Source organism: Pelophylax lessonae (assembly GCF_965119305.1).
Source record: "Pelophylax lessonae genome assembly, chromosome: 2".
Lineage (NCBI taxonomy): Eukaryota > Metazoa > Chordata > Amphibia > Anura > Ranidae > Pelophylax > Pelophylax lessonae.
This window is the reverse complement of record NC_138769.1, coordinates 738793208-738817442: the sequence shown is the minus strand read 5'-3', so window position 1 is coordinate 738817442 and position 24235 is coordinate 738793208. Positions and strand designations below refer to the sequence as shown.

Here is a 24235-nt window from a genome sequence, read left to right as displayed (position 1 = left end):
CAGGTTAGCATCAAGGCACAAAGCAGGTTGAACGAACACATGTGAGTGAGAGCTAGTGATTTAAATAGCTGTTCAGTCCGGCGCTCAGTGATGACAGCATCAGTCTTAAAGGTGTATGCGCACCTTACCAAAAGAGAATGGTGGGGCGCATACACTTAGGAAAAGAGTAATTAGGGTACCCAAAGGTACCAGAACATTACAGGTCCTCAGCATCGCCACACCAGGAAATGAGCAAGCCAGGATCCAGTAGCATATACAGTATAGCGGGTAAGGATCAAGCAGAAGCGTAGTCGAGGAACAAGCCAAAGGTTGGTAAGGAATAGTTGCTGGTTGGGATTAAGCAGAAGCGTAGTCAAGGAGCAAGATACGGACGGAAGTAAGAGAGAAAAAAGCGAGATATTGGCTGGAGAAGGCACAATATTCTGGCAACCAGGAAATGCAGAGACATGGCATAAATCAGAAAGTTCATGGAAGTATCAAAGAGTTCAAGGTCCAAGGCAATTAAGATTCATGGCAGGATCATTCAAGGAATAGTCCAGGGAACTCTCCAGGTATGGGGTATGGTGTGGGGTAGGTGCGGGGGGGGGGGGGGTTAGGTATGGGGTGTCCAGGGAACTGTCCAGCATTCCAGGTGGCTAAGCAAGCAGAGACATTGCCAGACACAGCAGAGGTCCCAGGTTCAAGTCCAGATCCTGACACCCTGTTATGATCTCATCATGCTTCTAGGAGCTTTCCAAACCCTTCTGCACAAGTCTACGTTATATGATGCTCTGAGCCTGGCTTAGATTTCCTGTTGACTTCAGTGGGACCTCTGGTTTAAACATTTTTTTAATTTCAGAGGCTCGCAAATTTCTAAAAAGTTTGTTTGAACCACAACTCCTCTAACTTTTTACAAGTTCACTTTTCACTAGCAGAGACTAGATCTTCTCACTGGAGATAGGTACACTCATACATTTTTCTTGATTTCAGAAAACATCAATCTCATAGCTTCTGAATTCATAACATAAAAAAATAAAAATTATAAATGCTTAAATTCAATCAATGCACGCAAAACTAGTCCGTGCATACAGTGGGGAAAATAATAATTTGATCCCCTGTAAATTTTGTAAGTTTGCCCACTTACAAAGAAATTAAGGGTCTATAATTTTTTATCATAGATATATTTTATATGATAGTTTTATATGATATTTTATATGATAGAGACAGAATATCCACCAAAAATTCAGAAAAACACATGATACAAATTTTTCAAATTTACAAATATTTAATCCCTAAGCAAAACATGAATAAATACTTAGTGGAGAAACCCTTGTTGGGAAGCACAGAGGTGAGACGTTTCTTGTAGTTGGCGACCAGGTTTGCACACATCTCAGGAGGGATTTTGGTCCACTCTTCTTTACAGATCTTCTCTAAAACCTTAAGGTTTCTTGGCTGTTGCTTGGAAACTCGAAGTTTCAGCTCCCTCCATACATTTTCTATAGGATTTAGGTCTAGAGGCTGGCTAGGCCACTCCATGATTGTGCTTCTTCTTGAGCCACTCCTTTTGTTGCCTTGGTGGTATGTTTTAGGTCATTATCATGCTGGAAGACTCATCCACCACCCATCTTCGGTGTTCTGGCTGGGGGAAGAAGGTTCTCATCCAAGATTTTACAATACATGGCCCCGTCAATTGGCCCCTCAATGCAGCAAAGTCGGCCTGTACCTTTAGCAGAGAGACAGCCCCAAAGCATTATGTTTCCACCTCCGTGCTTGACTGTAGGGATGGTGTTTTTAGGGGCATAGTCAGCATTTTTCTTTCTCCAAACACAGCAAATCGAGTTAATGCCAGAGAGCTCAATTTTGATCTCATCCGACCACAGCACTTTCTCCTAATCCATCTCTGAATCATTTAGATGTTCATTGGCGAACTTCAGATGGGCCTGTACATGTGCCTTCTTGGGGGGGACCTTGTGGGTACTGTAGGATTGTTGTATTGGCGGTGTATTGTTACCAATAGTTTGTTTGGTGACTATGGTCCCAACTGCTTTTCATCGTGTTCATTCACAAGCTTCTTCCGTGTAGTTCTGGGCTGATCCCTCATGATCATCCTTACCCCATGAGGCAAAATCTTGCATGGAGCTTCAGACTGAGCGTGATTGATGGTTGTTTTGTATTTCTTCCATTTGCGAATAATCTCTTCAACAGTTGTCTCCTTCCCACCACTTGTAGCCCTTTACAGCCTTGTGCAGGTCTACAATCTTGTCCCTGACGTCCTTTGACAGCTCTTAGGTGTTGTCCATTATGGTGATGTTTGAATGGAAGAAAAAGATTCTGTGGACAGGTGTCTTTTATGTTTTGTTGTTAGGAGCACCTTCTTAAAGTGACAGGACCAGTGGCGGCTGGTGCTCAAAATTTTTGGGGGGGCGCAAACAGAATAATAGGCATTGCTTTGCGGCAAACAACGCTGTAAAAAATTGCGTGACTTTGAGGTCGCAAAAGTGTGAAAGGGGCCTTCAGTAATTAAGGTATAGTGCGCCCCCTTTCAATGCAGAGAGACCAGCGTGCCCCCTTTCAATGCAGAGAGACCAGCATGCCCCCTTTCAATGCAGAGAGACCAGCGTGACCCCTTTCAATGCAGAGAGACCAGCGTGCCCCCTTTCAATGCACAGTGACCCCCCTTTCAATGCACAGTGACCAGTGTGCCCCCTTTCAATGCACAGTGACCAGTGTGCCCCCTTCAAAACAGTGACCATCGTGCCCCCTTCAATGCAGTGACCAGCGTACATGCCCCTTTCAATGCAGTGACCAGCGTACATGCCTCCTTTCAATGCAGTGACCAGCGTACATGCCCCCTTTCAATGCTGTGACCAGCGTACATGCCCCCTTTCTATGTAGTGACCAGTGTACATGCCCCCTTTCAATGCAGTGACCAGCGTTCATGCCCCCTTTCAATGCAGTGACCAGCGTACATGCCCCCTTTCAATGCTGTGACCAGCGTACATGCCCCCTTTCTATGTAGTGACCAGTGTACATGCCCCCTTTCAATGCAGTGACCAGCGTACATGCCTCCTTTCAATGCAGTGACCAGCGTACATGCCCCTTTCTATGTAGTGACCAGTGTACATGCCCCCTTTCAATGCAGTGACCAGCGTACATGCCCATTTCAATGTAGTGACCAGCGTACATGCCCCCTTTCAATGCAGTGACCAGCGTACATGCCCCCTTCAATGCAGTGACCAGCGTACATGCCCCCTTTCAATGTAGTGACAAGCGTACATGCCCCCTTTCATTGTAGTGACCAGCGTACATGCCCCCTTTCAATGTAGTGACCAGCGTACATGACCCCTTTCAATGCAGTGACCAGCATACATGCCCCCTTTCAATGCAGTGACCAGCGTATATGCCCCCTTCAATGCAGAGACCAGCGCGCGTGCCCCCTTCAATGCAGTGTGCCCCCCCCCCCCAGACCAGTGCACTTACCTGGAGCCCTGGAGCAGCCGCGGCAGCGCCTTCTCCTCAGTGTCCCGGCGGCCGGGTTCTCTTCAATCCCCTGGCGTCTCCTCGAGTCCTCCCTCTCCTGCCTCCTCCTCAGCCAATGGCTTGGGGTTTGCCCTGCGGCCAATCAGGAAGCACGTATCGGATGCGCTCCCTGATTGGCCAGGAGGAGGATTCGTGTGACAATAGTGAATTTTCCTTCGCTATTGTCACACAATAGGTGGGCTCGGGACGCACTGCTCTGCATCTGCCTCTAATCAGGTGATGCCAAAAAAAATAAAAGCCCCATTGAACTCCATGCCCCTACATGCAGATTAGGGGGCTGGACGCATTCGATAGGGGGGCGACGCCCCTGCTCCCCAACGCACCGGCCGCCACTGGACAGGACTAATCTAAGTACCATATGAACACCTACTGTAGCTAGTCTGTGGGAGCCAGAATTGTTTTTGGTTAGTAGGGGATCAAATACCTATTTTACTCACTGAACTGCAACTCAATTTATACCATTTGTATCGTGTTTTTTCTTGATTTTTTTGGTTGATATTCTGTCTCTATCATTTAAAATACACCTGTGATAAAAATTATAAACTCTTAATTTCTTTGTGGGCAAACTTACAAAATCTCCAGGGGATCAAATAATTCCCCCCCCCCCCCCCCCCCGCTGTATATGTACCAAAAAATCATCCACACAACGTAAATAAAATGGTTGTTCTAAATAAATCTGTGCATTATTGCTTGTAAAGTCCCACAATGCTGTGCTTATAATCCAATTTGTGCTAATGTGCACCCTCCACCAGGTGTACTCTCACCTTAGACTCTGACCACACTTTTACATATGGTCAGAGACCACTTTTTTCCTTTGAATTAGGACTAGGTGTGCTCCATGAGCAGATAGACTCAGCCACAGAGTTTAGGCTCTCCTACCTCAAGCGGCAATGCTCCCATCCATCCAGACATGAAAAGAAGACTCTCTCGAAATTGTGCTTAATCCTTATAAAAAGTTTATTTCTTTTAAAAGCTCTTACAACTACACACTCACATTTTTGCGGTGCTTCCAGTGCAGCACACTATTAATCACATAGGTAAGATATGCTGCAATGCGTAACAAATCCTCATGCTGGTATAATTACCACTCGATGTATCTTGGAGAGCGTCATGATGTCATCAAAGCTCCTCCCCTACGCGTTATACCACAGAGTCGCATGACTTCCTCAGGGGGATAATTTTTTTTAAAAATCTTTTAACCATTGAAGTCCTCAGAAAAGGAGTGAGAGGGCCTCATGCGGTCCAGAGAACACTCACCAACCTTGCCTGGTCCCCACTACTCTACGGGCCATGGCTGGGGTGGACCATCCATTTGTCAGCCTTTTAGCTCCAGAGAATACTCGCCAACATTGCCTGGTCCCTACTACTCTAAGGGCCATGGCTGGGGTGAACCATTCAATTATAAGCCTTTTAGCTCCAGAGAATACTCGCCAACATTGCCTGGTCCCCACTACTCTACGGGCCATGGCAAAGGGGATTCACTCCAGAAATAAAGAGCTTATTCTCCCGCTCTACAAGACTCTGGTCCGGCCACATTTGGAGTATGCTGTCCAGTTCTGGGCACCGGTCCTCAGGAAGGATGTGCTGGAATTGGAAAGAGTCCAGAGAAGGGCAACAAAAATAATTAGGGGAATGGAGGACATCAGCTATGAGGAAAGACTACGAGCACTGAACTTATTCTCTCTGGAGAAGAGACGATTGAGGGGGGATATGATATCAATGTACAAATACTGTACTGGTGACCCTAGCATAAGGAACAAACTATTCAGAGAGAGGAGATACAATAAGACACGTGGCCATTCACTAAAACTAGAGGAAAGGCGGTTTAACCTTAAAATGCGTAAGGGGTTCTTCACTGTAAGAGCGGTAAGGATGTGGAATTCTCTTCCACAAGCAGTCGTATCAGCTGGGAGCATTGATAGTTTCAAAAAACTATTAGATGGGCACCTTGGAGACCACAACATACAGGGGTACACAATGTACGGTTAAAAGCAAACACACACATCATAGGTTGAACTGAATGGACTGATGTCTTTTTTCAACCTCTCTAACTATGTAACTATGTAACTATGTAATGGCTGGGGTGGACCATCCATTTGTCAGCCTTTTTGCTCCAGAGAATACTCGCCAACACTGCCTGGTCCCCACTACTCTACGGCCATGGCTAGGGTGGACCATCCAATTGTCAGCCTTTTAGCTCCAGAGAATACTCGCCAACATTGCCTGGTCCCTACTACTCTATGGGCCATGGCTGGAGTGGACCATCCAATTGTCAGCCTTTTAGCTCCAGAGAATGCCCGCCAACATTGCCTGGTCCCCACTACTCTACGAGCCATGGCTGGGGTGGACCATCCAATTGTCAGCCTTTTAGCTCCAGAGAATACTCACCAACATTGCCTGGTCTCTACTACTCCACGGGCCATGGCTGGGGTGAACCATCCATTTATAAGCCTTTTAGCTCCAGAGAATACTCACCAACATTGCCTGGTCCCCACTACTTTACGGGCCATGGCTGGGGTGGACCATCCAATTGTCAGCCTTTTAGCTCCAGAGAATACTCACCAACATTGCCTGGTCTCTACTACTCCACGGGCCATGGCTGGGGTGAACCATCCATTTATAAGCCTTTTAGCTCCAGAGAATACTCGCCAACATTGCCTGGTCCCCACTACTTTACGGGCCATGGCTGGGGTGGACCATCCAATTGTCAGCCTTTTAGCTCCAGAGAATACTCGCCAATATTGCCTGGTCCCTACTACTCCACGGGCCATGGCTGGGGTGAACCATCCAATTATAAGCCTTTTAGCTCCAGAGAATACTCGCTAACATTGCCTGGTCCCTACTACTCTACGGGCCATGGCTGGAGTGGACCATCCAATTGTCAGCCTTTTAGCTCCAGAGAATGCCCGCCAACATTGCCTGGTCCCTACTACTCCACGGGCCATGGCTGGGGTGGACCATCCAATTGTCAGCCTTTTAGCTCCGTTTATCTTTAAATTGTACAATATGTTTGCTGTGTGCCATCATCTGTCGGATTTTCACTACCAGTCTATCGATTGGCCCCCTGTGTTGGGGTTACTGTTTTATCCTACCTGTTCAAAATTTTTATTGCTGTTTTTCTTCCTGCGTGGAGCCAATCCTTACTAGCATTACATGGTACTTTGCATGTGATGGCTTTTGTGTTGCTCAAAAAAATATTTGAATATGAACACACTCGATCAGTCTTTCTCAACCTTTTCAACACAGAGGAACCATTGAAATAATTTTCTGGGCTCAGGGAACCCCCTGCTAAAAATGACCATATCCACAACGCATGATACATTAGTGTGATGGTCTGTGGGAAGAATGCTCCTTACACTTGTGGTCATTGGGAAGAATTCCCCCCTTACAGATAGCTAAAAAGATCAATGGTGTCAGTGGGAACTTACCTGAGAGGCAGAAATTGTTCATTGCTCAAGGAACCCCTAGCAACCTCTAGAGGAAGACTGCCTGTGACGGACCCCTGTACTCAAGAAGATTATGTCAGCTGTATAAGCTTCCCTTGCCTGGTACCAGCACAATCCAAGTGTAACAATCCTACAGGCTCACCTGAGTCAGAGGACTGCTGGCCGGAGGTAGGAGTGGAGCCCAGTGGCAAAGACCGCAGGCAGTTAGTAGGTGCTGGATACCGGATGGACACTGCGTAATACTCTGATGAGGACACGGGTTCACCTGAGGTGCGGAAACTAAGTGCTAGCTGGTTTTCACTAGAGCCCCAGATGGTGGGGATAGACTGCGCTGCAAGCTAACACCAGGACGCGGTCCTCAGGATCACCCAGCCAGGCAGAGTGTAGGTTCGGTCCGAAGGCAGAGGAGCAGACAAGGGATAACCAGAGAGAAGTCAGACGAGCCAAAGGTCGGGGCGGGCAGCAGTAAGCGTGGTCAGACAATCCGGATCGGCAACAGTTCAGTAGGTAGGGACAAAGCAGAAGAGTAGTCGGTAGTCAATTCCTGGTCAGCGTTGGATCTGTGGTAGTAGATAAGAGCAGCAGGTGAGGAGTAGCTTGATTAAGGCTCAGGAGCTCAATAATCAGCAAACTGGAGTGCAAGGGGCTGGACTTATATAGGGAAGTACCAGGTGTGGGGAATCAAGGGTGATGAGCAAGGCTTGGCAAGACTAAGGTTGAAATAATAGGCTTCAGGGAAGAATGTTCAGGGAGGAATGTTCAGAGCGGACGGTAGCCTAGTAAGCAGGGCTACCGCCTGGGATGTGGCTGGTCACAGGTTCGAATCCCAACACTACTCCCCCCCTTCCAAGGTGACCTCCGGGCACCGCAGGGGCAGGCTTATCGGGGTGCTGTTGGTGGAACTCTTTTACCAGTCTGGGGGCGTGGACATTTTCTTCTGGTTCCCACGAGTTATCCTCGGGAGGGTAGCCCTCCCACCCAATTAGGTATTGTAGTCTTCCCCGGTGGATCCTGGAGTCGAGGATCTTTGCGACAGCGTATTCTTCTTCACCCTGTACCCTCACGGGTGGTGGAGGGGGCGAGTGGCGGCCTGTGAAGGTGTTCTCCACGTATGGCTTGAGGAGGGAGCAATGGAAAACAGGGTGCACCCTAATGGAGTCCGGAAGATCGAGCCGGAACGTGACCTCGTTAATTTGCGCAGAGATCCGGAATGGACCCATGTATTTTTGGGCCAACTTTTTGGAGGGGACCTTCAATCTGAGGTTCCTGGTGGACAGCCACACCTTGTCTCCCACATGGAAGACCGGGGTGGGTCTGCGGCGTCTGTCTGCTCCCTGTTTAAAGCGGCTCTGGGCGAGCTGGAGGTTGTTTATAATGTTCTTTTGTGCCTCCTGTAGGGTTGTTAGGCGTTCGGCCACTGCTGGGAGAGTGGAGGCAATGGGTAGGTGGGGAATGAATACCGGGTGCGAGCCTGTGTTAGCAAAGAAGGGGCTGTGCTTGGTTGAGCTGTGCTCCGCATTGTTGTAAGCGAACTCAGCCGTGGAGAGATGGTCAAGCCAGTCATCCTGCAGGTGGGAGCTAAAACAGCGTAGGTACTGTTCTAGGGTCTGATTAGTTCTCTCCGTCTGCCCGTTTGACTGAGGGTGGAAGGCGGAGGACAGGTTCACTTTAACCCCGAGTGCCAGGCAAAAGTTCTTCCAGAACTTAGAGGCAAATTGTACGCCTCGGTCGGAGACCACGTCGTCCGGGATCCCATGCAGCCTGAAGACCTCTCTGAGAATAAGATCGGCCGTCTGTTTGGTGGTGGGTAGGCCTTTGTAGGGGATGAAATGGGCCATCTTGGTGAGGCGGTCGACTACGACCAGGATGGTGTTCATCCCTTTTGAAGGAGGAAGGTCTACCACAAAGTCCATGGAGATCGAGCCCCAGGGGCGGGAGGGAATCGGGAGAGGTTGTAACAAACCCACGGGAGAGGAACGAGGAGTCTTATTGCGGGCACAGACCGTGCACGAGGAGATGTACCTCTTGATGTCCTCCTTGTATGTTGGCCACCAGAAGGAGCGGGAGAGAAGCTCCTGGGTCTTTCTTGTGCCTAGATGGCCGGCCAGCTTGGAGTCATGGTTGAGTCTGAGTACTTCAAGCCGTGCGATTTCTGGTACATATAACTGTAGGTCCTGATGAAACCAATGACCGTTCTTAAACGTAAGGCTGACATTCCTTGTGGGATGGGCAAGGAAGGGGTCATTTTCGTATCCTTCTTTGATTGTGCCCAGGAGTTCTTTAGAGTAGGTGACCCCTACGACCCTTCTCTCGGGTAGGATGTTGTTTTGGCCCTTGTTACTCTGCGAGGGCTCGGAAAACATTCTGGAGAGGGCGTCAGCCTTAGCATTCTTTGATCCGGGGCGATAGGTGATGAGAAAGTTAAAGCGGGAAAAGAATAGGCTCCATCTGGCCTGTCTGGCTGAGAGTCTCTTAGCACTGCGGATGAACTCGAGGTTCTTGTGGTCAGTTAGTACGATTATGGGGTTGGTGGCTCCCTCCAGCAGGTGTCTCCACTCAGAGAAGGCATCCTTGATCTCCAGTAGTTCCTTGTTCCCGATGTCATAATTCTTCTCGGAGGGGGACATCTGGCGGGAGAAATATGCGCACGGGTGTAGTAGCATCTTCTCCCCTGTCCGTTGTGACAGAACAGCCCCCACCGCAGAGTCAGATGCATCCACTTCGACTGTAAATGGCAGCTCGGGGTTTGGGTGGATTAGGATTGGAGCAGAAGTGAAGAGGAGTTTCAACTTGGTGAAGGCCTCCTGTGCCTCTGGTGTCCAGGAGAAGGGGACTGATTTCTTGGTGAGTTGGGTAATTGGTGCTATGATCTTGGAGAAGTTCCGGATAAACTTCCGATAGAAGTTGGCGAAGCCAATGAATCTTTGTATCTCCTTCTCGTTTCTCGGAATGGGCCAGTTCATCACGGCTTGGACCTTCCCCGGGTCCATACTTAGGCCCTCTGGGGAGATGATGTATCCGAGGAACTGAGTGGTGGTTCGCTCAAACTCACATTTCTCTAGCTTGATATAGAGAGAGTTCTGTCGGAGTCTCTGCAGTACCCTGCGGACGTGTTCGCGGTGCTGCTCGAGGTCTTCGGAGAAGATCAAGATGTCCTCCAGGTAAACGACTACAAACAGATCGAGCATGTCCCTGAGGACGTCATTAATGAAGTGCTGGAAGGTGGCAGGAGCATTGCAGAGTCCGAAAGGCATGACTAGGTACTCGAAGTGACCATAACGTGTCCGAAAGGCGGTCTTCCATTCATCCCCAGGGCGGATTCGGACGAGGTTGTAGGCCCCTCGAAGGTCAAGTTTGGTGAAAATCTTTGCTGCCCGGAGTCTCTCGAGGAGTTCTGAAATCAGTGGAAGTGGATACCGGTTCTTTACGGTAATGTCGTTAAGCTTCCTGTAGTCAATGCAGGGACGCAGGGAGGAGTCTTTTTTCTCTACAAAGAAAAAGGGGGCTCCCGCAGGGGAGGTAGAGGGCCGGATGAACCCCTTCCTTTGGTCCTCGTCCAGGTACTCTTTCAAGGCCTTGAGTTCAGGCTCCGAGAGGGGGTAGATACTGCCAAAGGGTATTTCAGCCCCGGGCAACAGTTCTATAGGGCAGTCGTAGGGTCTGTGTGGTGGCAGCTTGTCTGCGTTTTTCTTGTCGCAGACATCCTGGAACTCGCGGTATTGAGGGGGTAGCAGATCCTTGACGGAAAGTTCAGAGATGGTGGTGTCTTCGGGTGGAAGGACGGGTTTGTGGGAGCAATTTAGCGAGCAGAACTCGGACGGGAACCGTATGCAGTGGGTTTCCCAGTCCACCGAGGGGTTGTGGGTGGCCAACCATGGGATGCCCAAGATCACCGGGAACTTCGGAGAGGCGATCAGCGAGAAGTGGATCTTCTCGTGGTGATCGGGTTCTATAAGGAGTTGTAGTTCGATGGTCTCGTGAGTCGCCGGCCCCGAGGAGAGTGGGGATCCGTCGACGGTTTCCAGGTCAACAGGGGCTGCCTTGATTGTCAGTGGAATGTTCTTTTCGCGGGCGAAGGTTAGGTCCATAAAGTTGCCTCCCGCCCCGGAGTCTAACATCGCAGAACAGGGGAGTTGTCGCCCCTCGATGTCGATGAGGATGGGGATGATGAAGTGGGATCCATGAGCCGTCGTGTTGTTATTTTCAGGGGCTGCTGGCGGGGTTGGAGTCTGTGATTGCTCCTTTAGCTCCGTGACGGCAATAGTTCTTCGAATCTTATTGGGACATTTGATGGCAAAATGACCCGGCTCTCCACAGTAGAGGCAGAGGTTTTCGGCCAGCCGTCTCTCCTTCTCAGCTGTGGATAGAGACCTCCGTAGTGCGTCGACCTGCATAGGTTCAGGTGCTGACTGTGGGTCGTGCTGGGTGGTAGAGGAGAAGGAGTAAGTGGGTCTGTGGTCCAAGGACCAGAATCTTTCCCTCTTCCTCTCGGAGAGTCTTTGATCTATCCGGATGCATACTTGAATAAAGTCATCCAGATCGTCCGGGGCTTCAACTCTGGCGAGTTCGTCTTTTATTGCTTCGGACAGGCCTCGCCGGAATTGGCTCCTCTGTGCTGCTGGGTTCCAGGTGGTGTCCGTGACCCAACGGCGAAATTCGGCGGTATATTCGGCGACGGAGCGTCTCCCTTGTCGCAGACTATGTAGTCGCGCCTCGGCCGTCGCACAGCGGTTGGGGTCATCGAAGACTAGGCTCATGGCAGTGATGAAGTTGGTTAGGTTGTCCAGGAGCAGATTGCTAGACTCCACGTATGGCGATGCCCATGCTAATGCTTCATCCGTCAAGAGATTGATCATGAATAGCACCTTCTTTTTATCGGTGGTGAACGGGGCCGGGTTCATCTGAAAATAGATGCGGCATTGGTTCAGAAATCCCCGATACTGGCGTCTGTCACCGCCGAATTTTGATGGGAGTGGCATGCGGGTGTCTGCGGCCGCGCCGCGGACGTCTAGGAGTTGCCTCTGTAGTTCAATAATCTCCTTCTGTTGGCTTTTGACTACTTCTTGGAGCTGGGCAAATTTCTCCTGATACGTAGTACCAAATTCTTGAAGTTCAGTGACCTGTCTACACAGAGTGGTCATTGCGGACTCCATAGTTGGGCTGATTATTCTGTAACAATCCTACAGGCTCACCTGAGTCAGAGGACTGCTGGCCGGAGGTAGGAGTGGAGCCCAGTGGCAAAGACCGCAGGCAGTTAGTAGGTGCTGGATACCGGATGGACACTGCGTAATACTCTGATGAGGACACGGGTTCACCTGAGGTGCGGAAACTAAGTGCTAGCTGGTTTTCACTAGAGCCCCAGATGGTGGGGATAGACTGCGCTGCAAGCTAACACCAGGACGCGGTCCTCAGGATCACCCAGCCAGGCAGAGTGTAGGTTCGGTCCGAAGGCAGAGGAGCAGACAAGGGATAACCAGAGAGAAGTCAGACGAGCCAAAGGTCGGGGCGGGCAGCAGTAAGCGTGGTCAGACAATCCGGATCGGCAACAGTTCAGTAGGTAGGGACAAAGCAGAAGAGTAGTCGGTAGTCAATTCCTGGTCAGCGTTGGATCTGTGGTAGTATATAAGAGCAGCAGGTGAGGAGTAGCTTGATCAAGGCTCAGGAGCTCAATAATCAGCAAACTGGAGTGCAAGGGGCTGGACTTATATAGGGAAGTACCAGGTGTGGGGAATCAAGGGTGATGAGCAAGGCTTGGCAAGACTAAGGTTGAAATAATAGGCTTCAGGGAAGAATGTTCAGGGAGGAATGTTCAGAGCAGACGGTAGCCTAGTAAGCAGGGCTACCGCCTGGGATGTGGCTGGTCACAGGTTCGAATCCCAACACCAAGATCCCTTGTCCCCAGTCACCTGTTGAGACATCAGATATTGTAGCCACGATATACAAGTCTAGCCGAGAATAGCTTGTATCAGGTCTGGAACATTTATTGAACAAACTCACACCGAATATATACCACACAGGAGGACCTCCTGATCAGATTACCCCCACCAGGTCAGGTGCCTGATTACATTATCATATTCAAATGAAATTGTATACAGAAATATAATTAACCTGAGCTATTTACCTAGCCATCTGGACAGAAACAATATGTGAGTTCATTAACAATTAACAATGAGACAGACAAGCTTAACAGAAAACACATCTTACCCTAATACATAGACAATAGCAGGAGACCACCAGTAACAGACTGTCCATCTCTTACATTGAAGAACATGAAACAGAGGCCAATGTGACCAGCTCTTTCAATAAACATGTTCAGAATCAAACAGGCCAGGAATAGTCTTTAGGGCAAATACAAGAAAACAGTCCCTAAAAAAAAAGAAATATAGCAATAACAAATAGCATGGTGAATGTGGGCAGAAAAGGCCCTTGCAGCCAGTGTCTCTGACACTGCCCTATTGCCCATGCCAGTGGGATGAGGGACAGGGGCTGGGAGCGTTGAAGAGGTGGGCTCTGTAGAGTGCTTGAAGCTAAGAGGTGTCTAGGGGGCTCTGAAGGAAAGAAATGAAAGATCTAAGCAAGGGAGTGGGCGGAAGGGGCTCCTTTGGGGTTCTGAGAAGAAGGTCTCAGACTGAGTTGTCCCTCTTTTTCAGTGTGTGCCCCTCTTTAAATACATTTAAAGGACAATCTGCCCTTTTTCTCCTGTAAATGCCCACACTTCGAAGGAGGTCTGTTTTTAATGGGTAAACCTTCCTCATGCTCTTTTCCACCCATACGAAGGAGGGCAGAGAGAGTGGAATCCTCCCATCAGCAGCTATCTCGACATCACTGCCCTTACAAGGTAGAACTCCACTTCATTAATAGGAGATCACCTGAATCAAATATGCTTAATGACTAATGATGACTGGAGGTCTCTCGGGGGGGGGGGGGGGGTTCACATTCTCTTTCAACGCCTTCCTGGTTTGGGGATCCCTACAAATTCTGCAGTTACTCTACACTTAGTTTGATAACAGCCAGCAGTCTGGTCTTCTCCATCAAATGCAGGCCACTTGTCCTGCGTCGTACATGATTACGTTGATAAGGGGGCAACCACATAACCACCAATGAGGATGTGCGGCTACCAGAAGTTCCACTTTTAAGTATATACCATTTTTATTTTTATAAAGAATCATTTAATGCTTGAGAAAGAATTCCTTGAGCATCATGGTTTAGCTAAAGAGACAGCCTAGCATATGAAGCATGCTTTGCAGCTCCCTTTGCCTGATTGAAACTCCTACTGAGCTGCCGAATAAGGGTGAAGTCACTGCTGTATTGACTCATTGAGTTCTGTAAATGATAGACTTTCTTTAGCTTATCTGAGATTTTTTTTGTAACCTGTCTATAGGAGTCCATAGGGTAGTAGAGGGTAGTAGCGAGTGGTTGTAGGACCATAATACATGTGGCTTGTTCATTCTGAGTTTGTCTTATTTACGAGCAATCCAGCATAATGTGGTATTTTTTTTTTTTGCAAAGCAAAAGATATTTATAGTAATAATCTCTTGAACTTTTATCATCACCTATTTCCCAACATGCACTTAGATTAAACATCTTGCATGCCCTGGACTTTCCCAGACAGTCAATGTTTAACCTCCGAATGACTTAAGGTCTGATGATAGTTCCTTCCAAGGTCTAAATATTATTTATAGATACTTCTGTCTACTTCCTTCAAAAAGTGTGAACTTCATTTGATAGAGAATATATACAGTACAGTAGCAGCATAATTACATGAATGAACAGCTCCTACAGTACATTGCGAAAGTATTCGGCCCCCATTGAACTTTTCGACCTTTTGCCACATTTCAGGCTTCAAACATAAAGATATAAAATTGTAATTTTTTGTGAAGAATCAACAACAAGTGGGACACAATCATGAAGTGGAAGGAAATTTATTGGATATTTCAAACTTTTTTAACAAATAAAAAACTGAAAAATTGGGCGTGCAAAATTATTCAGCCCCTTTACTTTCAGTGCAGCAAACTCTCTCCAGAAGTTCAGTGAGGATCTCTGAATGATCCAATGTTGACCTAAATGACTAATGATGATAAATAGAATCCACCTGTGTGTAATCAAGTCTCCGTATAAATGCACCTGCACTGTGATAGTCTCAGAGGTCCGTTTAAAGCGCAGAGAGCATCATGAAGAACAAGGAACACACCAGGCAGGTCCGAGATATTGTTGTGGAGAAGTTTAAAGCCGGATTTGGATACAAAAAGATTTCCCAAGCTTTAAACATCCCAAGGAGCACTGTGCAAGCGATAATATTGAAATGGAAGGAGTATCAGACCACTGCAAATCTACGAAGACCTGGCCGTCCCTCTAAACTTTCAGCTCATACAAGGAGAAGACTGATCAGAGATGCAGCCAAGAGGCCCATGATCACTCTGGATGAACTGCAGAGATCTACAGCTGAGGTGGGAGACTCTGTCCATAGGACAACGATCAGTCGTATACTGCACAAATCTGGCCTTTATGGAAGAGTGACAAGAAGAAAGCCATTTCTTAAAGATATCCATAAAAAGTGTTGTTTAAAGTTTGCCACAAGCCACCTGGAAGACACCAAACATGTGGAAGAAGGTGCTCTGGTCAGATGAAACCAAAATCAAACTTTTTGGCAACAATGCAAAATGTTATGTTTGGTGTAAAAGCAACACAGCTCATCACCCTGAACAACCAATCCCCACTGTCACACATGGTGGTGGCAGCATCATGGTTTGGGCCTGATTTTCTTCAGCAGGGACAGGGAAGATGGTTAACATTGATGGGAAGATGGATGGAGCCAAATACAGGACCATTCTGGAAGAAAACCTGATGGAGTCTGCAAAAGACCTGAGACTGGGACGGAGATTTGTCTTCCAACAAGACAATGATCCAAAACATAAAGCAAAATCTACAATGGAATGGTTCACAAATAAACATATCCAGGTGTTAGAATGGCCAAGTCAAAGTCCAGACCCGAATCCAATCGAGAATCTGTGGAAAGAACTGAAAACTGCTGTTCACAAACGCTCTCCATCCAACCTCACTGAGCTTGCGCTGTTTTGCAAGGAGGAATGGGCAAAAATTTCAGTCTCTCGATGTGCAAAACTGATAGAGACATACCCCAAGCGACTTACAGCTGTAATCGCAGCAAAAGGTGGCGCTACAAAGTATTAACTTAAGGGGGCTAAATAATTTTGCACCCCCAATTTTTCAGTTTTTTTATTTGTTAAAAAAGTTTGAAATATCCAATAAATTTCGTTCCACTTCATGATTGTGTCCCACTTGTTGATTCTTCCAAAAAAACATTAAATAAAAGTACAGTTTTATATCTTATAAGCCTGAAATGTGGCAAAAGGTCGAAAAGTTCAAGGGGGCCGAATACTTTCGCAATGCACTGTATATAGCACTTCTAAAGGAAATAAAATCACAAACCCAACACAGGGCCCAGTGTCCCAAATCACATGGAGCCGCAGTAGTGGGTGTGAAGAACATCACCCACACCATCTCCCCTTCTGGAACACCCAGCAGGACACAGCCTGGCAAAGCCAGAATCACATGCCTGGTGAATTTAGTCTACAGTTCCTAGATGCTCATGACTTGGTGCCCATGCAGACAACAGAGGAGATCAGAGGAAGTAGGTGCCATCAAGGAGCTACCTGGTAAAGCAACTGGCAGGAACATTGGAACCCACGACATTCTGAAAGTGTGGTCCGAGACAGGAGGGGGTCAGCAGTTAGGAAGGCAGATAGTAGGCAGGGCAGAAGGCAGAGTCTTAGTCAGGAGGCAGGCCAAGGTAACACCGGAAGTTAGCAGAATCGTGGTCAGGAGGCAGGCAAAGTAAAACCAGGAAGTCAGCAGAATCGTGGTCAGGAGGCAGGGTAAAGTCACAATGGGTAGTCAGCAGAATCATAGTCAGAAGGCAGGCAAGGTAAACCCAGGAAGTCAGCAGAATCGTGGTCAGGTGGCAGGCAAGGTAACACCAGAAAGTCAGCAGAATCGTGGTCAGGAGGCAGGCAAGGTAAACCCAGGAAGTCAGCAGAATCGTGGTCAGGAGGCAGGCTAAAGTCAGAAGAGGTAGTCAGCAGAATCATAGTGAGAAGTCAGGCAAGGTAATACCAGGAAGTCAGCAGAATCCTGGTCAGGAGGCAGGCAAGGTAAAACTGGGAAGTCAGCAGAATCGTGGTCAGGAGGCAGGGTGAAGTCACAATGGGTAGTCAGCAGAATCATAGTCAGAAGGCAGGCAAGGTGAAACCAGGAAGTCAGAAGAATCATGGTCAGGAGGTGGGCAAGGTAACACCAGAAAGTCAACAGAATCGTGGTCAGGAGGCAGGCTGAAGTCAAAAGAGGTAGTCAGCAGAATCATAGTCAGAAGGCAGGCAAGGTAAACCCAGGAAGTCAGCAGAATCGTGGTCAGGAGGTGGGCAAGGTAAAACCGGGAAGTCAGCAGAATCGTGGTCAGGAGGCAGGCCAAAGTCACAATGGGTAGTCAGCAAAATCATGGTCAGGAGGCAAGTTCACACCATAAGGTCAGCAAAGGTAAGCCATTGACCTAGCTGAGGTTAAACCGGGAATGAGCAGAAAGAAGTCCAAGAGCAGACTGAGTCAGCAACGGCAAAGCAAATCTCAGGAAGAGGTTCAGGGTTCATGTTTCAGAATAACAGTTGAAGAACATCCAGAAACTTCTTGGCCCAGCTCTATTTCATAAATAGACTGTCTGGTGCCAAGATTGAAATCAAGTGTGAATGCCCATGCGTGCATTAACGTGCCTTTGTGTATTAACATGTCCTTGTAAATTAGAATGCATGGACAAATAATCATCTGGAAATGATTCTTGTTTTGCGTATTGGTGCACATTAATATCTTCTTCTGACGCCACAATGACAACCAGATTAACCAGCCCCACTACAGAACCCAGCAACTCTTTAGTGGTGACTGTCCTTTTTCCATCAATATGATTTCCCAAATGAATGATTGTCCATAGGGAATTGCCATTCCTTTTGATAGGAAGGTGAATTGTTTTCTTGTATACTCAAAGTTACAAAATCCAACATCAGACAAAGGTAGCTGTTTCTTCATGGTCATATACTTTGTATCTTCTAACATATGTATCAGTATTTCCAGTCATTGGGCCTGATGTGGCTCCGCCATTGTTACCGGTGACACTTCCAACACATTTAAGTTGTGAACCCAGGTGTGAGAATTGAGACAATGACCATACCGGCATCTATGGTTTGTTTTGTTTATTGTATTTTGGGGATGGGAGAAGGGAATGAGTGGGATACTCCTCTGGCTCAACTAGGTTTGACTGGGACTTTATACAAAAAAATTCCTCGTTGGCGCTGTCTTAACGCCAGCTGAATGCCGACCAGCGCTTCCTGGCCTTTAAAGATACTGTTATGCTGGACTTGTGCTAGAACTTCGACTTTAACTTGTTTGTTAACTCAGAAGATCCAGGACTGTAGAACTCTTGACTCCTGACACTCGATTTAGCTCAAAAGTCACTGAACAGCTCCCTTCAGCCCTTCACTGACCGAGGTAGCTCCTTGGCACTGCTTGTGCTGCTACAACTCTTAACTCTGTTCACTGCACACATCATCATCAGGGCCCAACTGCTGGCGCCCCCTCTACACTTCAGGGTCCTCTGACTAGGCACCCCCTCTTACACTTCAGGGTCCTCAGACTAGGCACCCCCTTTACAGCTAGCTGATTTCTGGATCCCTGGGACCTTCACTGGAGTGGTCCCCTCTACACTAGGCAGACCCCTGGGGGCAGTTCACAGTACTCATGACCTTGGGAGGCTTTCTTGGAACTGAACCCCTCTTCCTCCACTGGTCCTCGGCACACTGGATCCCCTCTGCAGCTCAGCTCAGCACTCTCTTTATTCCCAGGCAGCCACCCGAGACACCCGATCCTTCTGACAGGAGGAGAAACAGCCGTACTCTCCCTCCTGGGACTCTGCTTCCCGCCAAAGACGCTGCATCATGCGTTCCCCTCAAACTTATACCCACTCCCAGAATCCTCTGCAGCAGAATCTGCCTTCTGGGGTAGATACAGGCCTGAATGTGTCTCTGATTGTGTTTCCTCCACTGCCCAATGAGAATCCTCTGATGGAGCCAGTGGGGAGACCCCCTCTCAGCAGTCACACCTGAAAGACATGACAGCCCAGCTGAAATTATATCCCTGCTGTTAGGCAGCCAAGGCCCACTATACTTTTACCTAGCACCTACCCTGTAGGGTGCTACACAGAACAACTCCAACAACTCCAAGTGGGGAGTTCACACAGTTCAAATAGGCATCAAATAGTGTTCTTTTTCCTAAGAAAGGGTGAATGTTCTGCTGCCCTTCCATCCCCACCAGGGAGCAGTTTAAATGTTCCCCCATGAAATTGAGGTTCCTACTCAACTTCCTTCACTGGTCAACCCAACTGAACCCAACCCGGCTCCATCCACTTATCCTAAAATACCTCCAAGTAAATCAGAAAGATTGGCAGGAAATGCTGCCCAGCAACCATCTGGGGAGTACACCCAGTTTAGGGTTCCTACCTCTTCTACAAATATAATTCAACTTGGTAGAAACAAAAAAAAATCGGTTTAGTGATAGGTCGACTTTGTGTTGTTTCCAGTGGTGGGATTCAGCCGGTTCGCACCGGTTCCATAGAACCGGTTACTAACTTTCTGCAAGTTCGCAGAACCGGCTGTTCCCTCTGCGTGTCTAAGGACGCGCAGTACAATTGAATATCCCACGCTCGGAGCGCGCAGCCGCAGACGTGGCGGCCGGGGAGCAGAGCAGTGCGCCCCGACCCGCCCATTCTGTGACAATAGCGAATGAAAATTTGCTATTGTCACACGGATCCTCCTCCTGGCCAATCAGGGAGCGGGTCCTCCCGCTTCCTGATTGGCCGAAAGGCAAACACCGTGCCATTGGACGAGGAGGGCATGGGTCTGGTGGGGGGGATCGCTGGCACTCTGCAATCATTGGGGGCAATGCTGTGGGCACTCTGCAATCATTGGGGGCAATGCTGTGGGCACTCTGCAATGATTGGGGGCAATGCTGTGGTCACTGTGCATTGAAAGGGGGCACGCTGGTCTCTCTGCATTGAAAGGGGGGCACGCTGATCACTGTGCATTGAAAGGGGGGCACGCAGCGCTGGTCAGTGGTCACTGTGCATTGAAAGGGGGGCATGCTGGTCACTGTGCATAGAAAGGGGGCACGCTGGTCTCTCTGCAGTGAAAGGGGGGCACGCTGGTCACTGTGCATTGAAAGGGGGCACGCTGGTCATTCTGCTGGGAAAGTCGGAACTGGTTACTAAAATTTTTGAATCCCACCACTGGTTGTTTCTTATATATGTATTCACAACTCCCAAACTCCATTAATGGGGAGGTCAAAGTTTGCTAATATTGGTTCTGGTGGGAGGAGAAGATGGATTGTGGAAGGGGAGGTAGGTACTTGGATAGGTAGGGTTTTTCTTGGAGTTGCCCAAAATGTTGGCCAACTCAGCAACCCTTTAAGGATCTTCAGATTGGGCCAAAACGCCAATCGATGTGCGCATTCTGTATATGTGTGTGTGTGATATATTGTAATCACTTTCTGTAGGGAATGAAGGGATGCCTGCCGTCATCTGTTTTTGTATGACTCTGATCTGTCTGTGGTAAAATTCAGAGGAGGAGGGGGAGCCATGCTCCATGCTTGATTTTTATTTCCTTCATCTCATTGGCTGTTAGGGCACATTTACACTTGCTTTGACTTTAACTCACAATAAAGTGCTTTTTTAAAGTGATTTTTGGATGTGTTTTTGATGCTTCAATGAAGCTTTAAGGAAGCTTGGCAAATGCCCTGTGTGTGTTGATTTTCTATCTGTTTTAAAGGGGCCCAGTAGAACCCTGGCTCAGTAGTACCCCCACTCAGCAGATCCCCAGCTCCTTAGTAACCTCACTCAGCAGATCCCCAGCTTATTAATACCTTCACTCAGCAAATCCCCAGCTTTTAGCACCCTCGTTCAGCAGATCCCCTGCTTGGTAGTACCCCCAGCTCTGCTGATGCCCCAATCAGCAGATCCCTAGCTCATTTGTACCCCTGTTCAGTAGATCTCCAGCTTATTCATACCCTCATTCAGCATATCTCCAGCTTTTAGCACCCTTGTTCAGCAGATCCCTTGCTCAGTAGTACCCCCAGCTCTGCTGATGCCCCACTTGGCAGATCCTCATCTCATTTGTACCCCTATTCAGAAGATCTCCAGCTTATTCGTACCCTCATTCAGTGGATCCCCAGCTTTTAGCACACTCGTTCAGCAGATCCCCTGCTTGGTAGTACCCCCAGCTCTGCTGATGCCCCAATCAGCAGATCCCAAGCTCATTTGTACCCTTGTTTAGCAGATCCCCAGCTTATTCGTATCCTTATTCAGCTGATCCAGAGCTTTTAGCACCCTCGTTCAGCAAATCCCCTGCTCAGTAGTACCCCCACCTTGCTGATGGCCTACTCAGTAGTATCCCCAGCTTTGCTGATCCCCTACTCAGTAGTAACCCCTAGCTCTGCTGATCCTTCTTCCTCTCTGGACCCCCGCTCACCTCCCGCTATTTTGCTCCCATGCTACTCACCACGTGTGACATTGCTAGTTTCTTCTGCTTTGGTCTGCCAGCTCTGCTCATCCTCTGCCACTCAGTCCTCACTCTCCGGTCTCCGCTCATCATTCGCTATAGCATTCCCATGTTGTACACCATGTCTGCCGTCTGCTAGTTGCTCCGCTCCAGTCCAGATCCCGCTCGCCTTCCTGCTGCTTCACGCTGCACACCAGATGTGACGTCTGTATCAGACACTTCCAGAATATATACACCTTGAACTGGAAGTGGCTGCTGATGACTTCTTTTTGGTTCCACTGTTGGTTTCCCAGTGCATCCTGGGATATATCATACCTACCTCTAAATCAAAGCAAAGCTAAAGCTGAAATAAAAACCCCTCAAAAGCTTCAGGTGCTGTAAGCAAGCGTTGTCATAGACTTCTAAAGAGGCTTTGGAGATGCTTTGAAGCACCAGGAAAGTGACATGGGGTATCATTTTTGAAATGAAGCAAAGCAAAAGCAACATGTTATGGAAGTATGGAAGAGCCCTGGGGCCATCATAAAAAAAAGATTTCTGAGCTTGAAATTTTTTTTATTTTTTTTTACAGAATTCTGAGTTTGAAAGTCAGAATTCTGGTTTTGAAAGTCAGAATTCGGAGATTGAAAGTCCGAATTTTGACTTTTTATCTCAGAATTTTGACTTTTTATCTCAGAATTTTGACTTTGAAAGTCAGAATTCTGACTTTTTAAACTCAGAATTCTGACTTTGAAAGTCAGAATTCTGACTTTTAAACCCAGAATTCTGACTTTTAATCTCAGAATTGTGTTTAATAAATTTTAGCATGGTCCAAACTTGTAATCTCAGAATTCTGACTTTTAAACTCAGAATTCTGACTTTAAAAGTCAGACTTCTGACTTTTTAAATTCAGAATTCTGACTTCTGACTGTGAAAGTCAGAATTCTGACTTCTGACTTTTAAACTCAGAATTCTGACGTTTAAACTCAGAATTCTGACTTTTAAACTCAGAATTCTGACGTTTAATCTCAGAATTGTGTTTAATAAATTTTAGCATGGTCCAAACTTGTAATCTCAGAATTCGGACTTGCAAAGTCAGAATTATGACTTTTATTAGAATTCTGACTTTCAAACCCAGAATTCTGACTTTCAAACTCAGAATTCTGTAAAAAAAAAAAAATTTTCAAGCTCAGAAATCTTAAATTTTTTTTTATGATGGCCCCAGGGCTCTTCCATACCTTAGAGCCACGTGGACCCCCAAAACATTTTGCACACATAGAGGACTGTTGTCTTTTCTTGTATTGGGAGATTGCCAAGTTAAAAGTTTAATTCTAAGCACCACTTCCATCAGTTCTTCTTTAAATGTTTCAAGTAACTCCACCCCAGACTTCCCTTTTAACTTTTTAGGAGAAAATTACCATAAAATAAAATACAGATAAAAAAAATACATCTAAATAAATTTTAACATTACATTCATTTTTTTAATTATATTTTACCATTTCTATTATATTACATGAGCCCTTGAATTGCATAACATTGCTTACATCCTAATATCCTTGTGGCTGCAACCTCCTTCTAATTCTGCCTTTTGTTCCAGGTGTGGAGAAGGAGCAGTGATGAATTGAAGGTTGTCCACGATGTCTGACGGGTCCTATCTCCTTGTGTCCGAATGGCTCCAGACCCTAAAATTGGATCTGTACAGAGAGATCTTTGAGAAACATGACCTCCGCCTGGTCTCGGACCTGCGTCACCTGACCGATGACTATCTGCTGCACATCGGAATCCAACTTCCGGGACACCGCAAGCGCATATTGGCATCTATCCACAAGTCTGTTCCTCAGGACCCACTCTTGGAAAATGATGGTAGTAAGCCGGTCCCTAAGAAGAGGAACGTCTTCATTGCAAAGCCCCCCCAGCTTCAGTGCCCAGGACTCGACATGGAGCCAGCTGTTCCTCCAGAACCGCAAGAGAGTGCAAGTACCCTCCGCTCGCCACCTCCCATTCCACCAAGGGTCACGCGTGTTCCACCGCTAAAGTTCTCCACCACTCCACCCAAATCTGTCTCTCCAACCAGTTTGCTGGAAACTCAACCTACTGAGCAGGATCTCTCGAGCCCCACCATACCCAGCTTTTGTCCTTCTCCATTCACTCCAGATGCTTTTAGGTATATGGAAGACAATGAAGATGAGAAAGAGCCTCCGAAAATGGAGCCTCCGAAAATGGTGGCCCCACCTTTGCCACTGAAACGCCACAAGGTGCCAGAGCCCAAGAGTAGGACCCCTCCACCAATTCCAGTGCGACCTTCAAAACCCATGCCACCACTGCCTAGCAGGTAGGTGATTTTAGTTTAATGTGGGTGGTAGTGGGTTGAGCCTTTTAAAGGGAACTGGTCTATAGAAAATGTACTGGCAGCACAAGGTGCCATTCAGGGGCGGAACTTCTGAGATAGGCACGCGCTTTCTCTGCACCTCGACGATGGTGTCTCTATACTCCTCTTCCATGACAACCTCGACAATGGTGTCTCTATACCCCTCTGCCATGACAACCTCAACAATGGTGTCTCTATACCCCTCTTCCATGACAACCTCGATGATGGTGTCTCTATACCCCTCTGCCATGACAACCTCGATGATGGTGTCTCTATACCCCTCTTCCATGACAACCTCGACAATGGTGTCTCTATAC

General features: G+C 47.7%; 1 protein-coding gene across 6 annotated transcripts in view; it reads left to right on the top strand.

Moving 5' to 3' along the window:
• ARAP1 (ArfGAP with RhoGAP domain, ankyrin repeat and PH domain 1) overlaps nt 1–24235 on the top strand; it is a 406767-nt gene that overhangs the window by 125007 nt on the left and 257525 nt on the right. For all 6 annotated transcript variants that reach the window (XM_082244568.1, XM_082244572.1, XM_082244571.1 and 3 more), the window contains exon 2: nt 23148–23882. In XM_082244568.1, the coding sequence (XP_082100694.1) occupies nt 23188–23882 (695 nt within the window). In that variant the 5' untranslated portion in view covers nt 23148–23187. The remainder of the gene's footprint in view (nt 1–23147; nt 23883–24235) is intronic.